Genomic DNA, 24534 nt, shown 5'->3' on the forward strand with positions numbered 1-24534 from the left:
GACAGGGCAGGACGGGATGGGACCTACCGTGCACAGCGCGGGGGGGGGTCGGATCCAAGACACCCCTAAAGACCCACTTTGGCCGGGGTCCCCCTGTGCCCCCGTGCACCCGGGGACACCCAGAGGCAGCAGGGAGTGGGATGCGGCAGCCATCCGGGGGGACCAGGGTGCAGACTGTCCCTATCGGGCTCAGAAAAATGCCCCCAAGCCCCATGGCAGCAGACCCAAGGAGAAATCTGCGTGGAGGCTGCCCCCATCCGCTCCTCTTCCTCCCTCCGGGATGCGGTGGCATCCACTCGATGGAGCGAGGCAGCCGTGCTCCCCCCTCCCCAGTTGTCCCCCTGCTCGCTGACCCGGGCGGGGGGCGCTGGCAGGCGGCTCCCCCGGCCCCCCCTCGCAGATGGCGTGGGCAGCCAGCACAGGTGGCCCTGTGCCACGGCAGATTGGGCCCGGCTGCCTGCGGAGTGCCCGGGCAGCGCTGCGCCCCTGCCGCGGCTCGGGGACAGCAGCAGAGCCACGGCCCCCCCGTGCAGGGGGTGCACAGCCAAGGGGGTCCCCGCACTGCCGTGCCTGGTGCTGGATCCGGCTCTTCAGCACTGGCACCAGAGCCCTGTAAAATAATAAACCAAGGACGGGTGACAGGGAGCTGGTGGCTCAACACGAGGGGGGACACGGGGTCCCCTCACTTGGCCCCGAAGAGATGAGCTGAGCCAGAACATCAGGCGGGTTTGGGAGGGTCCTGTTTTAAGGGATTGCATTAAACAATGCCGTGCAGGGTTAGTACGATGCAGATGTCTGGGCTGGTCCAGCATCCTGAGAGGAGATTCTCAGGATACAGCTCCCCCCGGTCCTTCCAGCCAGAGCCAACACCCGGGGGGCGGGGGGGGGGTGTGCCAGGTACCCCAGCTGGGTGGTGTGAGACTCACTTCTAGGAGAAAAGGACCTGCAAGGGGACAAGGGGAGGCCTCTCTTCGCCGCGATGGTGCTCAGCCCCACACGGGGATTCCAGAGCACGAGCTCCAGGGTGGACACTGCATCAGGAAGATGGCACCAGCTCCAGGATGGGCGCAGAGTGGGGATGATGGTGGGACAGTCCCAGCTCGAGGGGACCCGTCCTGTGACACAAGGGGGGATCTTGAGCTGGAGATGTGGCACAGAAGCTGTCAGGGCAAGGGTGGTGGCTGGAGCAGGTAAATCATTAATGCCGGAGAAAACCAGGCTGGCATCCTGCCCATCACTCGTCGACAGGAAAAGTTGATGTTGGAAGGAGAATTTTCACGTCTAGTCTGCCCCTCCCTCCTCTGCCTCCCCCCCTAGGGACAGGGGGCTGGAGCAGAGAGCCGGCCCGGAGCCACGCACGCACCCAGCCCCAAACCAGCCTCTTGCCGAGCACGTTCGCTTCCAGCCCAGCTGGTTTTGCTCCCAGCCTGCTCCGTCTGTGCACATTAAAGTTTTTTCTAGGTCTGAACTGCTTTTGGCAAGCCAGGCTCCTGTTGGTCCTCACCACCCTCCCCATGGCTGCTCCCCCCGATCCTTTCCCCGTCTGGCTCCCGCTCCCCCTCCCCGGTCGAAGCCCTGCCAGGGACATGGCAAATCAGCGCGAAGCCTGCGGGGCAAATCGGTACAAATGAGACCAAGCAAGAGGGTGGGGAGGGACGGCGAGGGGGGGGATGACTCTTGGGTTGGCGCTTCTGTTGCCGAGTTTGATGTTTCCTGCAAACAACCCTGTAAATGCTCAGGAGCGGCTTCGGACATCACCTGGCCCCTGCCTCGGCGGGTTTTGGGGGCGCTGGGTCCCGGGAGGGGGGACAGCCCTCACCCCGCTCCCACAGCCTCCCCGCAGCCTCCCGGCCCTGAGCAGGGACCCAGCCGGGACGGAAAAGGGACCGAGCTGTAAGTCCTGACATTTCAATCTGTTTTGGGGAGAGATGGGGTGGGCGGAGGGTGGAAGGTGTTGGAGGCAGCACAGGGGTCCCACTGCGGGTCAGGGCAGGAAACAAAACCCACCAAGGACTTGGAGGGGAAAACATTCCCCCTGTTACAAGCTGCCTTCTCCTGTCAGTTTTGCACTCTCCCAGATAGATTCCCAGGCATCTGGTAGTGCCAGGGAAGCCCAGTGCCACACCGAGCTCGGCCAGGAGCGGGAGCTGGTCCCCGGACAGGGGATGTGCGAACCCACTGGGTGCAGGGAGGTGGCTGTTCCCAAGGGATGCTCTTTGATCCTGCTCTCCTGTTTCTTTGCAAGCCGTGTAACTCCTGCTTATTAAAGGCACTCGGCACCGGGGAGGTCATATGGGGCCTTTCTGCTTGGGTTGCTCTCCTAATGACATGTCCGACTGCCTTCGTGAGTCCCTGACAATAGAAAGTTTGTGGAGGATTTTGGATGCTTTCCCCACGGCCGTGTGATGGGTGGCAGAGGTCTGACTGTTCTTCCCACTGAAAAATGAAATGATACGTCGGGAAAAGGGAACCAGCCTGAGAGGACATGGAGGACAGGTTAATTTAAACATATTTACCTCTTCTTGTTTGTGTAATAATCAAGATCAATGGTTTTCTGCAGGTTTGGAGTTATGATGAGTGTTTGTAATCGTAAAAAAGAAATATAAACGAGGTGAAGTTGAAATTTAACAGTAGTACAGTATTATCCATATTATCCATAATTTTTTCTTCCTCTAAATCCTTCTTAATGGAAGTGAAAACTAAACTGAGCCCATGAATTTTCAGAGGAAGTGAGTTATTGAAATGCCTAGTGGTGTCAATTAGAAATATACTTCCTCATGCCAAAGGATGCCTGTTTGTAGGAATTTTGGTAATTAAATCAAAAGGTCACATAACAAGGAACAGTTCACAGCAGTCAGATGCTTCTTACAAAAAGAGGCAAGGAAATCAGGTCAGTAAGGCCCAGCTGTGTATCCAGGTGGTGGCAAACTCTGGGACTGGGATGCGGACAGGTTTTGGGCACCCTCTGGGTGTTGCCTGCATCGTTTCATGGAGCTGCCCTGCTCTCACCCCTCCTCCAAGGGGAGGATTTGGGTTCCCCTCCGTGAAAATTCGCGATGGGAGGTTGTGAATGTGTCATCCCACATTGGTCTTCTCACCCTTTCCTGGAGCCTCCAAGGAATTTCAGAGTCCTGCCCATCCTAGAGGCAGTGGGACGGGGCCCTCCGTTTGAAGGGGGGATGCAGAAATACCCCCCTTCCTGCACAGGCATCTCGGGAACTGTCACAGCATCTCCCCCCGGCTCCTCCGGCGCTGCCGACACCCGGCAATTGCAGGGACGCGGCCGCTCCACACGGTCCTGCGGCACAGCACAGGTTAACGAGCTGCATTCCCGCTTCATGCTCCAGCTAATAACATCCCTGCCTCGTCCCAGTGGCTTTGCCTCGGGCCGTTGTTACTCCTCCTGGTCATCCCTTGGCCAGTGCAGACCTTGCTGGGCGATTTGGTGGCCAAGTGCTACCTGCCCGCTCGGCGTCTCCGCCTCCGGAGTCAGCGCCGTCCCTCGGCTCCCGTCCCGTGCTGCAGCCCGGGCATTGCTCTTCCTGAGGGAGCGAAGGAGCTGGAAGCACAGGGAGGAGGCTACCGCGCCAAAAACCCAACTGAACACCATTCCTGAGGGGCAGGCAGAGAGGTGCCTGCTGCCCACAGCATCACAAACGCTCCTGCCCAAGAATAAATATGCATTTGGAGACTAAATATGTGTTTTGGAGAGAAATCTGCCTGCAAAGCCGCTGCAAAATGACGTGATGTGCTGGCTGGTGTGCTCAGGGTCCCCACAGAGCAGCCTCTTCCCAGGGCTGTGTCCCTCCTGATTCCCTCCTCTCTGCTGGGATTGTGGCATCCCCTAGGAACAAAACAAGTTTCTCTCCTGAAGGGTTTGTGGGTGTCCCTGCCTGCTGGCCCCAAGCCAGAGTATCCCATCCCTGCGAGAGGGCCTCTGCCTGCCTCTGCTCCTCCACCTTCCCTGGAGTCCTTCCCAACCAGCTCTTCTGCTCTGCAATTTCCCTGATGTTCCCAAGCTCTCCCAGCCAGTGTTGAACCATTTCCCCTTTAGTTTTTTAGTGTGTCGAGTTGCTTGTGGTCACCTAAGGATGGGGAGGGAGAAGCAGGGAACATTCCTAACTGGAACCATTTTGAAATGGGTTTTACAATGGGCTGGATTTCATGGATGTGGTCACCAAACTTGTGCCAAATTGGCACATCAAGCCTCTCCGTTTTTTTAGTAGCTTTTACTTTAAATATACTTAGTCCTTTGCAGGTGGCAGTTCTTTGGTGGCTGGTCAGACCTTGTCATGATTTAAATGTCTCCCTTGTGGCTCCATCCTAAAATTGCTGGCTGAATTCAGAGCTGAGAGCTGACAGGCAGGAGCAGGGATAAGCTCATGTCCTCCTGGGTGAGGGCACAGCATTGCCACAGCCCCCCTTTTTCTCTGGGGGTGGTTGAAATCACAGCTCCATCTTAGCCATGTTTTGGCTAAGAAGATACCTCTCCTCTAACAGGAGAGGGAGGGGGGTCTATGGGGATTGCCTTGAGAGCCAGGATCCTGACCAAGAAAAAGAAGGGATGTACTGTGTGTGCACCAAGGTCTGTTCCCTGTGACCTGTGATCCCCTTTCCTGCCCTCCCCTGCCCACCTGGGCTGGCAGGAGGGTCCAAAAGGACACAGGGAAGAAATAAGTGTGTCTGCAAATGGGGCCATGTCCAAAGAATGCGCCAAGGAAGGGTCTTTGGCTGAATGGGGCAATGCCAAATGAGGGCTGGGTGGCTGCAACCAGTGATGCTTTGTTTGGGAAGCCCTTGGAGACACTGACAAGCTCAGAAAGTCCCCAGAGGGCCATCTGTGGGACAATCAAGCAATCCCTGGGCACTGCTGGCTCCAGCCCAGGCTCTGCTGAGATGTGCAGAGGTTCCTGCAGGGAACAGCTCCTGGCTTGAGGTGTACCATGGCACATGTGGCTCAGACACATTAGGGAGCACCTAGAGTGGGCCAGACATGTCTCTGGGACAGCTGTGAGTCCTCCTCGAAGTCCTTTCCATCTTCAGCAATGGTGAGAAGGTGTCAGGGTGAATTTACTGGTGTCAGAGTAGCCTGACTGCTGTACAGAGATGACTCACTGCCTGGGCAGGGGGGGACAGAGGGATGCTGTGTAAGTGACCTCAGCAGGGCCCTGGACAAGGCCTCCTGCAGTATCCTCATGGCCAAACTGGAAATGCAAAGGTGGGTCAAAATCTGGCTGGACTGCCAAGGCTCAATGGGCTGTGCTGAGCCAGGGAAGGTGAAGCTTCCAACTGGAGAAAGGGGCTGACAGGGACCTGCCAGAGCTCTGTGAAGGAAATGGTTACCCTGGGATGGGTAACCCCCTGTAGCAGGGCATGTCCTGGGCCAACAGGCTAAAACACAGCTTTGCAGGAGAGGAGCCACATCCATGACATGAGCAGAGACAGAACATTGCCAGGAACTGGACAGAAGGGAAAGGCCCTGAAGATAGTAGGAAGCATTGAATGTGAACATGGAGACAGGGAAGGGTGAGGGCAATGTTTGTGATGTCCTTGTGTGCAGCTCCTCTCCTGTAGCAAGGGATAACTGAGGACACAGCCATGGACATGTGCAGGAGCAGGAGGGGGCTGGGCTGCAAGGCAGGAGGTGGGCAGGCAGGGAGGGAAGACTCTCTGCTCCTGTCCCCAGAGAAAACCACATGGATTTGAACTGAAAGAAGGTGCATTTTCTGATTGCAAGACGGAGAATGATTTGGTGGTGAAGGACACCTGGGTAGCAAGTACAAGCACAACAGGTACATCGTGGGAGAGAGCTCAGGATGTGAGGAAGGCTGTATCAAGATGGGAACTTTTGGTGACTTTTGGTGTGTCTTAGGAGACGTGAAAAGATCTGGGCTCTGCTAGGCCAGCAAAAGCAAAGCAGAGATCTCCTCCCTTTCTTATCATTCCCATCCCAAGAGGGTTTGAGTGTGAACTGTTCAAGGACAAATGGAAACAAAAATGAGGGGAGGATTTCTAAGTACTGGTGCTGCAGAGGTTTGGGAAGATCATGGAGCTGATGGGGCAGGGGGTGACAAAAAGCACCTTGTTGTGTGACAGAGCTCATCGTTTTGCAGAGGAGGTGGCAGAGGAGGTGGCCATACCCAGCCTGGAGATCTGTGCTCCCAATGGGGCAGAGAGATGATCTAATGTCTGTGTCCACACTGAGGACACTCACAGATGTGCCACCATACCCAAAGTCTTCCAGGTGGAGAGCTGAGAGGGAATCTCCCAGGACAGGTAGTCACAGGCAGTGGGATTCATCCTGGGCTGTCACACCAGGAAGAGGAGAAACCACTAAGTGGGGAAAAGAACTTCAGATGTCATAGAAACTGGAAGAATTTATGGAAACTTTTTCTGGAGACAGGAAAGGCAATGCTTTGAACCTTCACTAGCCCTGCACATCACAGGGATGACCCAGACTTCAGCACAAAGGATAGTTGGACCATACATTCCTATTCCACCTTCACAGACCTCTTAAGCCCCCCCAGTTCTCTCCAGTTGTCCATCCTTTCCCCTGGTAACCATGTCAGCCTGGACACCACCTCCTCTTCATACCTCTGAGTGTCAGCCACACTGTTGACCCTCCTAAGTTTCACACGAGCACCTTCTCCTCTCTCCAGCTGCCCATTTTCATTTGGAGATTGATGTTGTCTTCACAGATTTGGAGGTCAGTTTGCCATCGAGTCACTGACACCATGGTTGGGAGCCTGTGGTCTCCTGGGGCTCCATTACCAGGTAGAGTGGAGGTGGATGAAGATGTAGGAAGCTCCCATTGTGGGGTCTGGGCACAGGCTTGTGGGGGTGGTTGATATAATGTGGAGAGACAGTCTTACATCCTGGTGAGCCAGGACCTGCCTCTTCCCTGAAGGGCTCGGGCAGGAAAGGCTGTGGGAGGAAGGCCGCTTGTGGTGGAGGACCCTCGTGTCTCTGGAGAGTAGCCTGGAGGCTGTGACGGCCTGATCTCATCTCTCAGGGAGCCTGTGAGTTGTGTTGTGAGTGTCACAGGTAGGGGTGGTGACTCCAGCCCATTGCCACTCGGTTGAACGCTTTTCACGCGGTGCCAGCGTTGCCCCAGGGAGCCTTCAGGCTCAGTGAGTTTTAGGGCCAGATAGATGCTTTTTGGGGATAGAGGCTAGAGGAGGAGCATCTTGGGACAGGTCAGAGACATAATAACACTTCCTGAACAAGTGCACAAAAGGGAGAGGATTTTTATTCAACATTAGAGAAGACTTGCACATGTGAAGGTGCTGTGGCTCTGGCACATGGCAGGGAGTAAGTTCATCATCTGACTCAAGGACACCCCAAGGCTCAGCAGGAGACGCCAGACAGCCTGCACTTCCAAAGGCAGCAATGCTCACACAGATGGAGCTACTTCATGTTTGGGATGGGCTTTAGCTCTGCAGGTGGCCCTGACCAAAAGCCCCCTGAGAACTGAGCTTTCCCAACCAGAAACTCCAGATCAACCCATAGGCTGGAAACCCAAAGGTTGGGAACCCAGATATTTTCAGATTTGTAGACCACGACTGACTTCAGCTTGACCCTGGGATGTGAAGCACATGCTTTGGTGACCCCACACATGAAGACACAGAACAGGTGATGAGGAACCCTCCGAGCAGCAGAGCCGCACTGAGCTTGGGGGTGTGGGTCAGAGCCTCTGGCCTTGCATGCGAGGACGTGGTGGGTGGGCAGACACAGAAAGATTGGAGCAGATGGGAAACCCCAGGCCTTTCTGAAGCTATTTTGTGGATTTGGGAAGAGGAGAGATTTTGATGCAACAACTGGCATCAAGCCAGAGGAAGGTACACCTCGAGGTGGGAATAGTTTCAAAGTTGCTGAAGTAGGGACCCCAGAGAGACATGGCAGGATGGCCTGCCACAGTCACTGCCACAGAGGCTGGGGAGGTGCAGAGGTCTCAGCCCCACCAGCCAGGCTTCCCTCTTGCCGAATGCCTCCTGCTTTGCCATGGCCAATTGCCTCCATCCCAGCCTCCGATAAACGCTTAAAAGCTCAAATCACACAACCCCAGGCTGTGGAAATAAAAGGGGACCCGATAGCCGCTAATAGCCGAGCAGCCCCTGCGGCAACAGCGGGTAGTGGAGGGAAAGTGGTTTGCATTGATCAGCGGCTCCCTGTTGCCTCCCGCCCCGCTCTGCCCTGCTCTGCCTGGCTGCTGCAGCCACAGCGCTGGAAAAACGGGATCAAACCCCGCGGGAGGCGCCAGAATCCGGGTAATGGCAGCAATGGTATGGTTTGTAGGGTTGGTGTGAGATCCCATTACAGTGCCATCCTGCTGCTCCCCACTGTCCTGTCCTGGCAGGGTCACCAGGGCAGCGTGTCCCTGGGATGCCGACTGCTGCGGACAAACAGCAGTGCTGGGATCACAGACTGGAGCGAGGCTGAGCCTCTGGAGCATGAGGGACTGGGACAACCCAGAAAGAAGCAGCTGATGGATGTAGGAGCAGGGAAAAGTTGTCCTTTTGTTTGGTGCTGGGAGTGCAGGGCACCACCAATGAATTCCCACCCAGGGTAGGACCAGCTCATGAGAGACCACAGGAGCCCTCGGCTGCAGGACGAGGTGGAGGCAGGTGGTTCATCACAACACTGAGTGGAGAAGAACTTCAGTGCCTTTCTTGAGCCCCTTCCTCCATGCCATGTTCTACAGCCGTCTAGGAAAGGTTGAGGGCAACCAATTTCCTTGGGAGCGCTGTAGCTCCCTGGCAGCCTCCCAAGTCAACCTCACAGGTCAGTGGCAAAAGGAGGACACCAATTTGAGAGATGGGGTCTCTGTTCCAGCCAGAACAGCTCTTGGGTGTCTGTAAAAGCAGATCAGGACATGCCCACCTACGGATGGAGAGGATGGCAGGAACTGTTTGTGTTGGTACAGGACCCATTGGATTGAGCCCCTTCCTGCATGTGGCTGCCACAGACTAGGAGGAGGCTCAGGGAAGGGATGAGGTCTAGAAAGGTTTTGCCCCATGTACAGCTTCATCCTGGAAAGGAGGTGGTGAAGCAGAGATGTGATGATGAACCATGTGGCTGGAGGGTGGACAGGGACCGTGGTTGCTGCTTCCACCGGTCAAAAAATTGGGGGCCATTAAATGAAACTTGTGGGGACAACAGGCTCAGAAAGCTGGAGAATGAAGCTCTGGGCAGTGTGCCAAGAACTCCCTGCTGCAGGATGCTTTGGAGGCTGAACATTTCCACAGCTTCAAGAGAAGCTCCTGGAGATTCAGACTGGGGAGGGCCACTGCCATGTGCTGCATCCAGTGGCACCCAGTCTACTGGGATGGCTGAGGGATTAGGAGAATTGGAGTGGTACTATAGATACTTCTCCTACATCTCAGGAACCTACTTTGACTGTTAGTAGGGACATGATGGCCAGCTGAGGTGATACAGTTCATCTATCCCAATGGTTGGTATGCCCTTCCCTGCATCTCTGTGGCTGGAGACCAGGCTGGGATATTTAAGCACTGGAGCACCGGGGACTCCAGATCTCTTTCCTGGGCATCTCTCCCTTCTTCTTTCCCTTTGTCTCTCCCTCTTTCTTCTCCCCTTGCCGCTCGGCTCCCTCCGCCCGGCGCGCTGCCCTGCCCTGGGCGGTCCCGGGGTGGGGAGCAGGGATGCCGCAATTCCCAGGCACAGGTGCGCGGTCCCTGCCGCGCTGCCCCCGGGCACGGCCCCCCCGCCGCGCCTGGCAGCACACTGGAAATAATGTGTTGTGGCAGAGAGAGACTCAGCAGACCACGAAGATCTGCTGGTGCGGGAACTGCTCAGCAACCAGGAGCCACAACGCCTGTCCCCCAGCTCCGCAGGGCCTGATCCGGCTCTGGGGATGCCTCTGCTCCTCCGGGGCCTGCCCAGATCACACGCAGGGCACCTTCTCACTCTCTCATTCTTTTTCTTTGCTCTTTCCCCTTCTCCTCCCTTGCTGTTCCTCTCTGCATCGTTAAGGAGGTGGAAGCAGCCAAGCTGCCTGTCCCTACACGGGACATCTCCCTGCCGTGCCCCGCACCACCGGGCACAGGAGGGGAACCAACGGCTTTCGCAGCAGCCTTGGAGGAGGAGGATCAGGTGTGCAGGAATGGAACAACCAGTGCCAGTCTTCCAGCAAAGATTTAATCTGCCTCTGGCATATAAACAGCAAATGTTTGTTCAACTGACCTGCAAACAGGGGACGTGAATCGCAGCAGGGCCGAGGCGCCGGCTCCCTGCACTTGGTTCCTTGCCATCCAGCAGGGTGACATGGGGCAGGGAACCAGGGACAACGAGGTCCAGGATGCTCGGGGCACCCCAGGCTCGGTGGCTGGAGCCAGGGAGCGATGCTGGGAGGGACCTCATGCCACCCAGCTGCTGCTGCATCCCTTCTGCTCCCTCGAGCGTGTGCTGAGCTCTCCTGGCTCACGGGCGTGATGCACACACACCGTGTCTGAGGGCTGAAGGACAAGTATGTCCCTGTAGGCTGTCCCTCGCTGCCCTCACCCTGCAGGCAGGAGGCCCCAAGCTCTGCCTGCACATCCCACTGCGATGGGAGAAATCAGCCTTGGCTGCTGCAGGTTCGTTACAAGGGGACGTTTTTGCCTGTTTTCTGCATGACCAGATCTTAACAGCAGGGTCGGCTTCCAGCTCAGCCCACACGTGGGTGTGCAGAGGGCTGTCCCCAAGCCCTGCCTGCAGCTCAGCCTGGTCTGGGGAAAGCCACAGCACGGCTCGTTCCCTGTCCCCGTTGTAGGTGGGAAATATTTCCTGCTGCTTATGATGACCCTCAAAAAGAAATTTGAAAGGGTCCTGCGTAGGACTTTTCTTCCATCATGCAAGCACTCTCACCATGCTCCTGGAGGAAGGTGATGCCCTTTGGTGCCTGTGGTGATGAGATTGGATAACAGACCATGAAGCACCTTCAGCCTGGCACAGCCATCACCTGGGTATGAGGCTGGTGGGATTATCCCCAGGATCACTGGTATTCCTGTTTCAGGGACTGTCAGGTCCTTGAGCCACTGCCTGGACCTGCCCCCAGGCAACTCCTTGTCCCAGCTGCCTAAAGCTGCAGACAGACAGGCTCTTTCCCTTCTCATCCTCCAAATCCTCTCTCCTTCTTCCCGAAAGCCAGGGAGCAGATTATTTCCCTGAATGGCTCCAGCTGCCACATTGGTGGCAATCTGGAGCTGCTCCTGGCCTCCTCCTTCCTGGGTTCTGCGTCCCCACACCAGCCTGATTGCAGCATCTCCTGGGGCCCAGGGACCTGCTGTGTGGGGGAAGGATTTGGCTCTTGAGAAATGAGCCCTAGATACACAGAATGAGCCCTCAAACTCTGTCCCCACCAGGAGAAATGTATTGGTTTTTTTCTGAGAAGTTGGCAAGTCCCTCCAGGGCAAATCTGTGTCTGGAGGGGTGACACAGACCCGTGCATCAGAGTCGGGTGCCCCGTAACTGCTTTGCCATCTGTGGAGGAGCCCAATTTCGTGGCCGTGGAGCCTGTGCTGGTCCAGCTCCTCTGGGGGATGAGGAGTCAGAAGGCTGTGCCCCTCGGCCCACTCCCAGAGCTGGTGGAGTGACCTTGGAGGGACGGGCTGTGGGACAGGTGTGACCCTACTGTCCCCAGGGAGGTTGTGGTGGGAAGCACAGAGCGGACAGCACGGCATCAGGGGCCTGCTGGGGATGTTGCCTGAACATCTTGATCTTGGGGAAGACACCTGGAAGTGGGGAGATGTGGTTTAGCCTGGATTGGTTTGTCGGGCTGGATTACCCCTGTTGTGGCACAGGACAGTATCAGTCCCACGCAGCCAGGGAGGCAGGTCTGCTTTTCCAGCCCTGACACCCAGTTCCAGGCAGTCAGTCCACAGTCTCTCCCACCTAGTCTGTCCATCCAACTGCTCTCTTTGTGCCCGGATCACATGTTCATGTGCAGGCTCACAAGTGTCTGCATTTAGCCCAGTTCTGCACCAGCTTTGGTGCCACAGCTTTGGAACTTCTCCATCAGCTCTGAAATTGCAGTAGCCCGGGAGAGGGCAAAGCCAAAGCCACACAGGTCTGTGCCCAACACAGTGTTTAGGTTTCCATTCTTTTCTCTTTCATTCCCTGCCTTCAGCAGGGAAATGGTCCCTGGGCTGGGCTGGGGCTGCCCCAGGGAGGCTGCAGCTGCGTGCCTCAATGTCAGCTCAAGGTGGTTTAGCTTCAATGCCTTTAATAGTGTTTGTTTTCCTTTTCCTCTGGGGTGGCTTGAGAGAAGAGGGTCAATAATGGAATCAACATGTACAGGAACACGTGTAGGGTTTGGGTAAAAATTCCATCACTGGCCTGGGTTTCAATCCCAAACATGGGAGCTCCAGATTGACGTCCCAGTAGCTCCAGTCTCTAGGTCCAGGAGGTGCCCACGGAGCAGAGCCATCACCCTGGGGAGCTGCAGGCACAGCTCACCACCTCCTTGCTGTCCTTCTTCCAGGGCACACAGCACTTCCCGGAGAGGTGTGGGAAGATTCACACACCCTGCCCCTCTGTTCCCACAAGGAGCCATCTCCAGGCACCCACCACCATGTCCAAGGACGACGTGGGCTGCAAGCTGACTTCGGTCTACAAGCACAAGGAGAGGAAGCCGAAGAAGCCTCACTACATCCCAAGGCCATGGGGCAAACCCTACAACTACAAATGCTTCCAGTGCCCCTTCACCTGCATGGAGAAGTCCCACCTCTACAACCACATGAAGTACAGCCTGTGCAAGAACTCCCTGTCCCTCCTCATCGAGTCCGACTGGCCCTACAAGAAGGGGAACCTGCTGCACCCAGAGCTGCGGCTCCTGCACACGGAGCCCTCCCGGCTGCGCGGGCGGAGGGATGAGCAGGACACCTGTGACTCCTCGGCCACCTCGGTGGGGTCGGGCCGGACCAAGCAGACTCCAGGCAGGGATGGCCATGAGGACAAGTCAGGAGTGGAGATCCTGCCTGCTGAAGGAGCTGGTGAAGAGGGTGGCCAGTTCCAGGAGGAGGAGGAGGACGTCGCAGGCCTGCTGCGGGAGATGGATGCGGGGGAGAAGAAAGAGAAAAGCGAAGAGGCAGGTTGCCAAGGTGACCCAGCTGAACCAGAAGTGAATGCTTTGGTCTTCGGCTTCAAGAACAAGAGGGACAACAAGCCTTGCAAGGAGGTGGAGCCTGACTTCATCATCACGGATGTCTTCTCCCTCAAGAACCATGTCATGAAGAGCAGGGAAATGGCCTCCCCTGACCTAGATGCTAAGCCAAAGCATTGCAAAGTGCCAAAGAAATGCCTGGCCAGCGGTGGGATCCTCATGGAGCAGTGGAAGCTGGTGGCAAACGGGCAAAGGAGGAATACACCTGAGGTCTCCCCACCTTGTACTGACAGCAACATCATCCCGTGCTATCCACCTCCAGCCTACAGTGACTACCATGAACCTCAGGGCCTAAACCTCTCACTGCTGGGTATCAACTACCCATTAAACCCCAGTCTCTTCTCCTACCTGAGCCCCACCATGGCCAACAGCACGACAACACACCCACACTTGGCTCAGCTGCCCTTCCTGGCTTCCACAGCCCAGCTGATGCACCCACATGCCTCCCACTTCCAACCTCTGCAGACCCCCGAGCGCTCAGCCTTCCTTCCCCGCTTCTACTACCCCTTGCTCTTCGAGCACACCTTCGGCTCCACTGACAGCAAGATGTCCTCCAGCAAGCCAGACACCCAGCAGCTGGTGGGCTCAGTCATGCCCACACCACCCCAGGCCAAACCTCCCAGTGAGCCAACCAAACCCGGGCTGCTGAAGGTACCCATCCTGAAGACAGGTTTTCCTTGGTCCAAAGGTGTCCGGGAGGAGCCAGGCTCTGAGCTCAGCCACCCTGCCATGCTGGAGCAGGAAGAAGAAGAGAAATGGCTGTCCCAGGAGAAGGAGGGCAGCCCAGCTTTGGGCCTCACCAACCTGCGCAAAAAGCCAGCCACTGACATCTACCAAACCGTGGTGGGGGTGAAGGATGGTGCTTTCACCCACGGTGGCGTCCGGAAGACAGAGCTGGGAGTGGTGACCTGTCTGGAGGCCAGCAGCCCTCCAGGAAACGCACTGAAGAGGAAGTTCCCAGCCAACGGGCTGGATTTGATAGGACCTGAGAGGATGATGCCTGAAAAACTCAGCTACCTGGGCAGGTAAGTTGCCGGTGATCTCAGCTTCTTCCTGACATCTGGTTGACCTTAAACATCACCTTTGTACCCTGTTGTATTACTGATCCCCCTACTAATCTAATCATCTCTAATGAGATGAGCTCCAGAGGGCTGAGCATCCCCCAGGCTGGTGGTCCACACCAGTGCCCACTCAGAGCAGGACTCTCTGCCCTCCAGGTGTGTCCAAGCACCTGGGCTATGTCACACATGCTGTCACTTGCTTTCCCCTATTCTATATAGAGCCAGAGGTCGTGTGTGTCTGTGTGGTGTAGACCTGTGCTCCTCAGGCTCCAGGAAAGCTCCTCTTGTGTCCCCAGATATCCCAGGTTTGCTGGAACAATCATTGCCTATTTTTAAACACACCCATTTGCATTCCTTTGATTCGCCTTCTGGTTTCAAAGCCCAGAAGGAGGGTCACGTTCCCAAACATTTCCTTTTACCTGGGGCTAGAAATGTGCACAGATCCTTTAAACAGATTTTCGGTTCCTCCCTTGGTTGTGCACGTCCAGCTGTGACTCCAAGAAAAATGTCACAGTAAACCCACCCCTTTGACACCTGGAGGAACTTTCTCTGGAGAAGCTCTCTGTGGTTTTCTGTCTCCACCTGCCCTTTCCCTGCTCTCAGGTGGGATGGAGAGATCCCCTCCAACTGAGCCTTCATTCAGAACTGTAGGATGGTCATTTCCATCAACATTCTCCAGTGCTGCAAGAAGAGGGAGAACCCAGGTTTGGCCAGATGAGGTGGGATCAGCACCATTTCCCCAGGCTGGTCCCTCCCTTGGTTGATGGGTGTCATGAAACAGTGTGTGCCAGGGCCCATCCTCCTCCTAGACGAACGATGCCAGGAGCAGGTCCAGCCAGGGCTCTTCACGCTTTGACCAAAATCCTTCCTGGAAGGGTCCCACACTGGCAGCAGCCAGTGGAGGAACCCCTGCTGTATCTGGCCCTGGACCTGTGCCCAAGGGTTTTCCTGTGATTTTCCCTCTGACTGTATCCGCTTCTTCTCTGCAGCGGTTCAAGGGCCAACGCTGGCCACGTCCCCAAGGTCCTCGACCACTGGCACACAGAGGTCCTCGCAGGGCAGCCTGAGGAACCAGAGAGGGGCAATGACACCGAAGTCTTTCCCTCTGTGGGTGCTGCCCTGGACTACGGTCTCTGCAAGCAGAGCAGACCCCAGGAGACATCTGCCACCATGACAGACCCTGAGGCAACAACTGTGCTCATCGGGGACCTGTCCAAAACCTTGGAGGAGTACCAGGAGGTGGAGAAGAAACTGTCTGATCTGGCAAAGGACGACACCCCTGGGCAAAAAGAGCTGAGGGACCAGCTGGTCAAAATACGAAGGGAGCTCTACCACATCCACCAGGCACTGGAGAAAGCCACCAAACCCCACGAGGGGCCGCTGGACCTGTCGGTGAAGAGATCCTCGGAAGGTCTGGAGAAGGTCCAGCAGGCCAAGAAGGAGCCCTGCAACATGAGCCTGGGAAGTGAGAAGCTCCACGGCAAAGACCAAGGGCCCCTCAGCAAATGTCCGGCCACGGGGGAGGCCGGAGATGGAGAGGGGCTGCCCAGCTGCCTCCTCGAGGCCGAGAACAAAACCATCGACCTGCTGATCAAGATGAGCCGCTCCGAGAGCCTCCGGGCGGCCTCGTCCGAGGGCCCCCTGGGCGCTGTGATCAAGGCCGAGGTGCTGCCGCTCTCAGTGCCCCTGGAGCTGCGGCACGTCATGGAGCCCTACTACAGCCGCACCACCAAGTGTGAGGCCGACTCCAGCGTCCTGCTCTGCTCCGACGGCAGGTCCGGCACCACCCAGGGCCCTCAGCTCCCGGTCCCTGCTGAGGATGGGCCCCTGGGCTGCCGGGCCATGCAGCGCTCCCTGTCCCGTGGCCTTCCCGGCGACACCGACGCCGTGTGTGTCCACAGCCCTCTGCATGCAGACCCCTAAATCCAGCTCGCTCGAAAGCTCCTGGATCTCACTGACCACCTCATGCTTCACCTTGCCAGCGTCCCACCTCTCCACTCCTCCTCTTCCCCATGGATGAAAGCTCAGCCGCTGCCTGGCTGGAGCCACGTTCTGGGGGTCCAGCCAGCTCCCATGGATGACTCCACAAGATGTAAAAATCCAGTCCCTGTCCTCCCTCAGTGTCACAGACAGTGCTGCTGGGCTCTCCATGCTCCTAAGCCACAGCACCCTGCTCCTAGAGCTCCCTTCCAAAGGGAAATCATTAGCAGCAACAACGGACAACTGCTAAAAGCACCAGACTCTCAGCAAAAGGCTCACCCAGCCCTCTCATCAGGGACACTCAGGGACATTTTCAACTCAGCTCCCATAATCTGTGGACAGGGGAGGGACTACAGAGAGCCAAGCCTTGGTCCAGGCTGTGCTCAAAGAGACCGTGGCTGTCACCTTGTGCAGAGCAAAGGCACAGTGGCTTCACCCCACGGAGGCTGGAGGGTCACAGCGGGAAATCGAATGCACAGCTGGACTGACCCAGAGGCCAAGTGCTTTCCACACTCTGGAGACAAGAACATCCTCCCAGTCACAGTGACAAGGTGACATGGCAGCCACCTTGCCAGCTCCACACCTGGGTCCTGAGCTCTCCTCCAGGGGTGTTTGCCATGTGTGGGGAATGCTGGGCTGTGGGGACTTGCTCCTGTCCACTGACCATTCAGGGTCTGGTTCCCCCTTTCGCCTGTACACACAAAGAACCTTCCCTCCCTCTGCCCCTTGGCCTCTGCCCAAGCAGACATGATGCGTGGCCCTGATTCTGCAGAGTTCAGCTCCCAGGTGCCCCTGCCCACTAGTCCTAATCCCCCAAATGATGGCACATGGGACAGCAAAATGGGTGAGATGATGCTGCCATGAACCACACAGCTCAAGGGACAAAGACCCCAAAAATAACTGAAAGGACAAACTTGTCCTGTCTCAAGCTGGAACAAGGCTGAGCAGCCACCCCTGAGCCAGACTGCTGGGGACCCACCCACCCAGTCAGGTGCCTGATGCTTGTGGGATCAGCATCAACCTTCCCAAAAGGCCACCTTTTCCCCATGTTCTTGCCTCTGTTGGGCAGGCTGGGACCCACCACAGGGCAGTCACAGCACCCTGTCCCCTGCCACCCTGCTGAGCAGCATCTGGCTCTGGCTCTGTCTCAGGATGTCACCATGCTTGGGGGCCAAGAATTCTTAGAGTCCCTCCCTCCAGTGCTCTCCTCCTGGAAAAGCCAGGCACCCTTTCTTTCCCATCCACACTCCCTGTTCAGGACATGGTGGGGTGTCCTGGTAGCACCCAGAGCCTTCACCACCTTGACCTGGTGGCTTGTTTTTTGGAATGAGAAACACTGGGATGGGGGGGCAGGAGGGCAGGACAAAGGGGACAGAGGTAAAGCCACAAATAAGGGACCTGCACAGTGCATCCAAGGAGCTTTAGACACTCTGGGCACAAAGTGGATATTCTCACTGCAGTGGCTTAAGAAGGCAACCCTACACATGGGACCTGGGATTCACAAGTACTTTGATGGACCCAGACAACAGGAAGAATTGGCTCTTCTCACTGCTTTGCTCTCTGGACAAAGCTTCCACCTCATCAAAGGAGCTTATTTCTCACTGTAAGACTTTTCCTAAGGCACAGGGGCCTGTGGGGTTGTTGGTCTCTTCTCTCTGAAAGGAAGGAAAAATGATCAGCTCAGCCCTCTCGAGCCAGCTCCAGGTATTCCTGATGGACCATGTCCTGCTCCTTCCCAGCATGGTCCTGGCCCCTCAGGGTCCAAGGGAAGGTCATGAGACTCCACTAGAACAGACCCCAGAGCTTCGGTGCAGGACTCTTGATCCCAGAGACCAGAGGAGCTGATGTTGGGCCTTTCTTTCTAGGTGTGAATAGTGCTGTCATCTCTGAATGCCAGAGCACCATCAGCACAGAAGCCCCCTCTACACCAAGCACCTTGCTCACATCACCCACTCCCACCAGCCTCCCAATCTCTCTTCAGCCTCTTCTGCCACCCTGTGCCCCTTTGTCACCCTGTGCCCCTCTGTCACCCCCTCTCCCCAGCTCCCTCTCTCAGACAGCCCTGGCACCCACTGTCCCCATGCCAGCACCTCCCTGTTCCCATATCTCAGGGCTCCCTAATCCCCCCCCACCTTCTTTGTGCATCCCTTCATCCCTGGACCCTCACCCAGAGCACAGCCAGGAAGATGGAGTCCCATTTTCCCGTGACATCCTTCCCTGCCCTCCCAGCCTTTACCTCCTCTGCGGAACAACAAGACGTGTGGGTCCCTCTGCCCACCTGGGAGCCCCATCTCCTCCCAGCCCCGTTGTTTCAGCAGATCCCTGTCTGAACCCGGGCACCTCGGAGGTCCAGGACACCAGGGGGGTAGCTGAGCTCTGGGACCAGCAGCCCTGACCTTCAGCAGGAGATCCCTGCCCAGACCTCCAGGCAGTGCTGCCTTTCACCCTGTGTTAGCTGAGATGCTGCCTGCACACTGCCACCTCTCCCTCCCCAGCCCCTGACTCCATCCTGCTGCCCTGAGCTGGGATGCTGCCCTGCTCTGTGGTGCCAATGCTGTGAACTGGGCACCTCTCCCACAACCAGAGCTGGTGCCCACAGCCCTCACCACGTCACCCACCATCTCCCTCACCTCCCCAGAAAGCTGGGGACAGGTGAGAGCTGGGGGTCGATCACACAGTATTTATTGTTCACAGTTTTACGAATGTACAAAACAAAAACCAAACCATTAAAGGGAAAACCTCTGAGTGGGAGTTGCTGTTGCCTGCTTTGTTCTCCTTTCTATGGAGCTCTGTCTGCTCCAGCCAGATCCTGCAGCAGTCCCTGGCCATGGTTCTCCAACATGCAGCCTGTGTTTTCAGGGTGCCGGGTTAGCCACCAGACGTGGCCAGGTGTTGGCTCTGGCTGCATGTGGTCAGTATTTACGTGGGTGGGTTTTGATTGTTTTGTTTTGCTGGATCAACACTGGGATACCATTAGCTTGTCCCGTGCTGGGAAGAGGGGCAGCCCATTATGTCTGGCAGCAGATGTCAGGGGAAGAAACCTCCTCACAGGAGCCACGAGGGTCCTAATTCATAGAATCATAGAATTCCAAAACAGTTTGGGTTGGAAGAGACCTTAAAGCTCATCTCATTCCAACCCCCTGCCATGGGCAGGGACACCTCCCACTATCCTTGGTTGTCCAACCCCCATCAACCTGGCCTTGGACACTTCCAGGGATCCAGGGGCAGCCACAGCTTCCCTGGGCAACCTGTGCCAGGGCCTCCATACCCTCACAGGAAAGAATTCCTCCCTAACTAGTACTAAACCTACTTTCTTTCAGTCTGAAGCCGTTCTCCCTTGTCCTATCACTACCCTTCCTCCTGCAGAAGTCCCTGCACACACACACACAGCCTCTTCCTTCCATCTCCATTGACAAATTACCATGGCTAGGCCTTGGGGCTGCAGTGCCAGCCCCTGAGTCCTGGTGCAGGGCAGAGCAAAGAAGGGGTTATAGGGTCATATCCCACATCCCAGTGCCACCCTGTTGCTCAGCCTTTGCACCTTGTCCTCAGGGGTGCTGGTGGCACCCTCACACCATGGCTCCCCTCCATGCACTGGTATGGCTCTCCAAGGCAGCCCCCTGCCCCGGGACTGCTGCTTGCAGAGCGCCAGGGTGGGATTTTCTGGAGGTGGCCAAGCTGGTGGAACCATTCCAGCTGAAAAGATGAAAGCATTTACCTTTACATTTAAATAATGGATGGGAGTTGAACTACCGGGGTGGCTTATCCAGTCTGCAATCTGCACCCCCAGGGCCCTCAGCCCACTCCAGCACAGCGCCCATTACACGGCTATTTGGTCACCCTAAAGGCATCTGATAGGGAGCCATTACCTGCCCTTTACTGCAGGCCCACTGATAGTCATCTTTCCTGGTCAGGGTTGACCAAACTCCCCCTGCTTGTGTGTTCCCCCCATTTTCCTGCCAAGCCAAGAGCAGTCCCAGTCGACAACTGGGGGACCCAGACAAATCCCTCCCCTGCCCTGATGAATCCAGCAGCCCCCCTGCTCCTGGAGTTGGGGGGATGTGGAGTCACAGCAGGTCCCTCAGAGCCCAGTAGCTCCTGGTCAATGGAGCTGCACAACTTTTATGAGTTTCTAACCCCAGGTGGGTACAGCTGCTCCTGCTCAAGTATTCCCTCTACTCTGGGTTCAAGAGCAAAGGAGAGCTCTGGGATTGGGAGGGAGGGAAGTTTCCTAATAAACAAACCCTGAGGGAAGGCTTATCTCGGGCAAGGCAGTGGAAGGAACCAGATTTCAAGGTTCCTTGTAAAAGGGGAGGTTGTTATGCTCCCCATCCCATTGGCACAAGTACGTGGCCCCAGGGAAGCTGAGAGTGGAGGTGGGTTCGCTGCATCCCCAACCAGTTTTCCAGCTGCATTGGTGTGACTGTGAGCTCTGGCTGGATGCCCTGCCAGGGTCAACAGCAAGGGGAGACAGTGCAGGGGCAACCCAGGCACCCTGGGGCACAGGGATGGGGCCAGAGTTTGTAGGGAAGGGTGGCAGGTCACATCATGCTGCTCGTCTTGAGCATGAGGTGGGAACATGCCACAGACCCCATGAAAATGCTGTGTCCCCAAATTTCCCCGGCAAAGGGCCAGTGGTAAACTTTGGGGATGGATCTCATGCTGGAAGAGGACTTTCACTGCAGAGGTACAGTCCCAGGGCTTCATGGGGGACAGCAGGGGCTGTGGTGGGCATCAGCTCCTCCCATTGCACCTCAGCCTGGTGGGGGAAACAACAGTCCAAGGGACGGAGCAGAAAACTCCCTTGGGATTTCTGGGCACTCACTCGTAACAGTGGAACCAGCTGGGGACAAGAAGTGGTTCCTGCCCAGCACAACCAGTTCTCTCTTACCCCAACGTGGGCAGAGCAGAGCTCAGAGCAGTGGAAAGTTACTAAACGTGGACTCAAGAAGGGCCAAGGTCGGGCAGGAGATTTCTGAGACGTGTGAAGCTGCAAAGACAACCTGGAGCAGGATCGCTCCGTCTCGGCAGGAGGGGGGCAATGACCTGCCTTTGCAGCAGTGACAGGGCAACTTCAACAGCGAGTTGAGGGCAGGCAGAGATCTCAGGCTGGAGGACTCTGGAGCTGTGAAGACAAATCAGGAATTGCCCCAGAACGCTTCCCATCACTCCAGGGGGCCTGTCCAAGCCCACCTTGCATTTCCCACCTGGGGAAAGGCTGCCAAGGCTTCCTTTCTGCCAAAGGACTGCACACCCGGGGAGAGTTTCCCCATGACCTTAAGTAAGGAACGGCAGTGCTCTCAGGAGCTCCAAGCAAAGTGTCCTGGAAGACACCTGGAGAACATCATTCCCTTTTTGTCTCTTCCTCAGCCCTCTCCTCAGCCTTGCCCCGCCCTTTGCTTGGAAGCATTTGCACACTAGGAGCAAGCAGGGGAGGATGTGGCTCCCCTCGAGGCAGAAATGTCACCCCCAGGGCTGGTGGCACAGCACGGAAGCAGCACAGATGTGCTGAGAGCTGGCAGGGGCTGATCTGAGAGGGCAATGAGATCGGACAGACAGCCCAGCCACCGGCTCTCACCCAAACTGCAGCTCCTGTGCAGGAACCACAAGCCCTCATCCTCCTGGGAGCCTCTCTGTGGGAGGAATAGGAGCAGAGACAGCCAGAAGGCATCACTCCATACGTTGCCTGTGGCTCATCTTGCATCCTCTGCTCCCAGCTGTTTGTGGAAACAGCACTGCTGCTCCTCACCGCTCTCACCGCTGTGGTGGCATCACCGCCTCCAGCCATCTCACATGCCCTGCTGACTGTCCCCTGGCTCTGACAGGAACACTGCTGGAGTGTTTTGAGTCCAACATGAACTCTTCAACCCCATCGGCCATGAACACTGAGCTGCAGAGCAGTTCCTGGGACAGCAGCTCCAGAGCCGCTCCGGCAGCGCCTGTGTTCTCCATCCCCCCATGGCATGCAGTCAGTGTAGAGGAGCAGCTATCCCATCTCCTCAGCTTTAAATGAGGAAAAACAGTACAAAAAGCTACAAAATCTCCCTGCTGCGTTTTCCCATCTGTTATTGCAATTGGAGGTTTCCTTTCCCTGCTCCTGGATGCCTCCGAATGGATCGTTTCCCTGGGTATTTGCCCAGGGCAGAACCTTTCTGGCTTTGGAGCTGGATCAAAGGCCCACGGAGGGAAGCACTGAGGTTTAAGTACTTAAAAGAGCTGGGGCAGGGAGAGCAGTGCTCTGGCTCTCACAGGGCTGATGCTCCCGGAGGCAGCCAAGCTGAGTGGGGAGAGAGTTTCCCTCAGGCTTCGCAGGCTAAGACAGGGTGAGATCCCAGCTGCTGATGATGTTTGATCAGCTCCTGCCTTCCTGCCCACTTCCCTGCCTGGAAGGGACCTGCACCTGCTGGGACTGAGGCAACATGGGAGATGCCAAGAGGTGCCGAGGCACCAGGGCTGGGTGCTCCCCATGGCTGCCTTGGGGAGCAGGGGAAGATGCTCAGGGTCGAAGGGTTGAGAGAGAAGGAGGAAACAATCCTGCAAAGCAGAAGCTGTCTGAAGACCCAGGAGAACCTGCATGGCCAGGTACAGTGCCTGGGCAGCCCAGGCTCCCCCATCCCAGGCAGCAGCTGCTGTGAAGCCCAAACAGCCACATAATTTTCCCAGATCTGGGGCTCAGAGAGTCAAACCACCCAGCCACTGTTATTTCCTCCCTAAGTTTAGGTGTGGGGTACCCAAGGATGTAGGCAGTTTGTGGTTTGGGTGGGAAGGGGGAGCAGAAAACGCAGGTGCAGGTGCTTCCTTGCCCACTTGTAGGTGGTGCCCAGCAGCAGTGCCAGCCTGCACACCTCCCTGCCAGAGGAAGGGCTGGAGCAACGCTTCCTGGGAGACCAAATGGTCCAGTACCAGCCATAAGAGGAGGTTTCTGGCACACAGCTTTGCTCCAGTAATATCCCTGCTGGAGTTCTGCAGAGCTCCTGGACCTCCAGAGGCCTCCCCAGCAGGCTGAACATGGAGCTGTGTTTGCAGAAAGTTTCTGTTCATTTCCCGCTTCCCACATGGCCTCGGGTTGCTGTTCCCTGCCAGGACAGGAGGATGCTTCACTTTCCTCCCACTGCCCTCCTGGACTAGTGTGGAGAGGCTGCAGGAGCCAGGTCAGGTTGGGATGGAGGGAGCCAGCCTGGTGGGACCACTGCCCAGATCCCATGGCCTTGGTGACAAGCTGGTGCCCAGGGTGGGTGGGGAAGGGGCGGCAATGGGGACACTGCCCCCAGGACAGGCTGGGGCTCATCCAGGGGGCTGCTCGTGGCAGTAAGGGGGCTCTGTGGCAGTGCCCTACTGTGCTTCACAGATTTTGGGCCTTTCTGTCAGGCTCAACAGGGAGCTTGATGTCTCAAAGAGGATTAACTCCCTAATCCTCTTGTGAGCCTTGTGAGAGCAGGAGGCTGCAGAGGAGGAGGGAGAAAGGGAGTAGCCCAGGCATCAGCTCAGCCCTTGTCAGACCCTGGAGAATCTTCTCCATGGGTGTGGTAACCAGCAGTGGGGATTCCAGGATGTCCATGCCAGCCAGAGGACAGGGCCAAGGCAGTTTTAGGGACCAGAGTAGTTACAACTTTCCTTTCTGGAGGGATTTCTGCAATGCCTGAAGAGAAACTGAATTCCTGCTCTCAGCTCCATGGAACCAGTTTCAGGAAGTCCCAACCCCAGTCCCAGCCTGTGTGTGGGATCAACCTCCAAAACCACTGTCCCCAGTGTCCCCCAAGCCCCTGTGTGTCTCCAGCTGGACACTGCAGGCATTTCATGGAGAGTGGGGGAGTGTAGCTGGGATGGGGCTGTGCTCGGGCTGGGAATCATGTTTTCTGTCTGGCTGTGCAGGGGATGTTCTGGCTTCCCACTGAAAGCTCTCGGGCAGTCTTGGGGCACCACTTCCCATTGCACCCACCCAAACACAGACACAGACACACGCAGACACACACAGACACAAAAACACACAGACACCGATACAGACACACACACAAACACACAGACACACACACAGACACCGACACAAACGCACAAACACACGCGGTGCGTTCCAGCTTTTTGATAATTAGTGCCAATCACCCGCGGTTGTTGGACAGACGGAGCCGCCTGGTGTCTGTGCAAAGCAATGACCAGCCCGTGTCCAGCCGGATGCTGCTGCCATCTCACCTCGTCCCCACATCGCCCCTTCAGTCCCTGCAAACCATCACAGCCCTTGGCTGCAACGCCCTTGTGCTGACAGAGGTCTGGAGCAGGCTGGGGATTGCTGGGGCCCTCTGGGATGGAGTGCCGTGACATCCAGCGTGGACCCGGGGG

The 24534-nt window shown here is 56.7% G+C and overlaps 1 protein-coding gene across 1 annotated transcript; it reads left to right on the forward strand.

The window, feature by feature from the left end:
* The first annotated feature begins 1132 nt into the window (after positions 1–1132).
* On the forward strand, positions 1133–19046 carry PRR35 (proline rich 35). Its single transcript, XM_051780389.1, has 3 exons — positions 1133–1893; positions 12479–14184; positions 15210–19046. Exons 2-3 carry the CDS (start codon positions 12569–12571, stop codon positions 16141–16143), a joined length of 2550 nt encoding a protein of 849 aa, XP_051636349.1. The 5' UTR covers positions 1133–1893; positions 12479–12568; the 3' UTR covers positions 16144–19046.
* Positions 19047–24534: the final 5488 nt, after the last annotated feature.

Source organism: Manacus candei, unplaced genomic scaffold (assembly GCF_025592945.1).
Source record: "Manacus candei isolate 608988 ecotype Guabito, Panama unplaced genomic scaffold, ASM2559294v1 h1tg000002l, whole genome shotgun sequence".
NCBI lineage: Eukaryota > Metazoa > Chordata > Aves > Passeriformes > Pipridae > Manacus > Manacus candei.

Bases quoted from the DNA above. Each gene is read 5' to 3' on its own strand.
- PRR35 (XM_051780389.1), top strand. From the start codon at position 12,569: ATGTCCAAGGACGACGTGGGCTGCAAGCTGACTTCGGTCTACAAGCAC. The intron at 14,185-15,209 runs GTAAGTTGCCGG...TCTTCTCTGCAG, and splicing joins AAACTCAGCTACCTGGGCAG to CGGTTCAAGGGCCAACGCTG.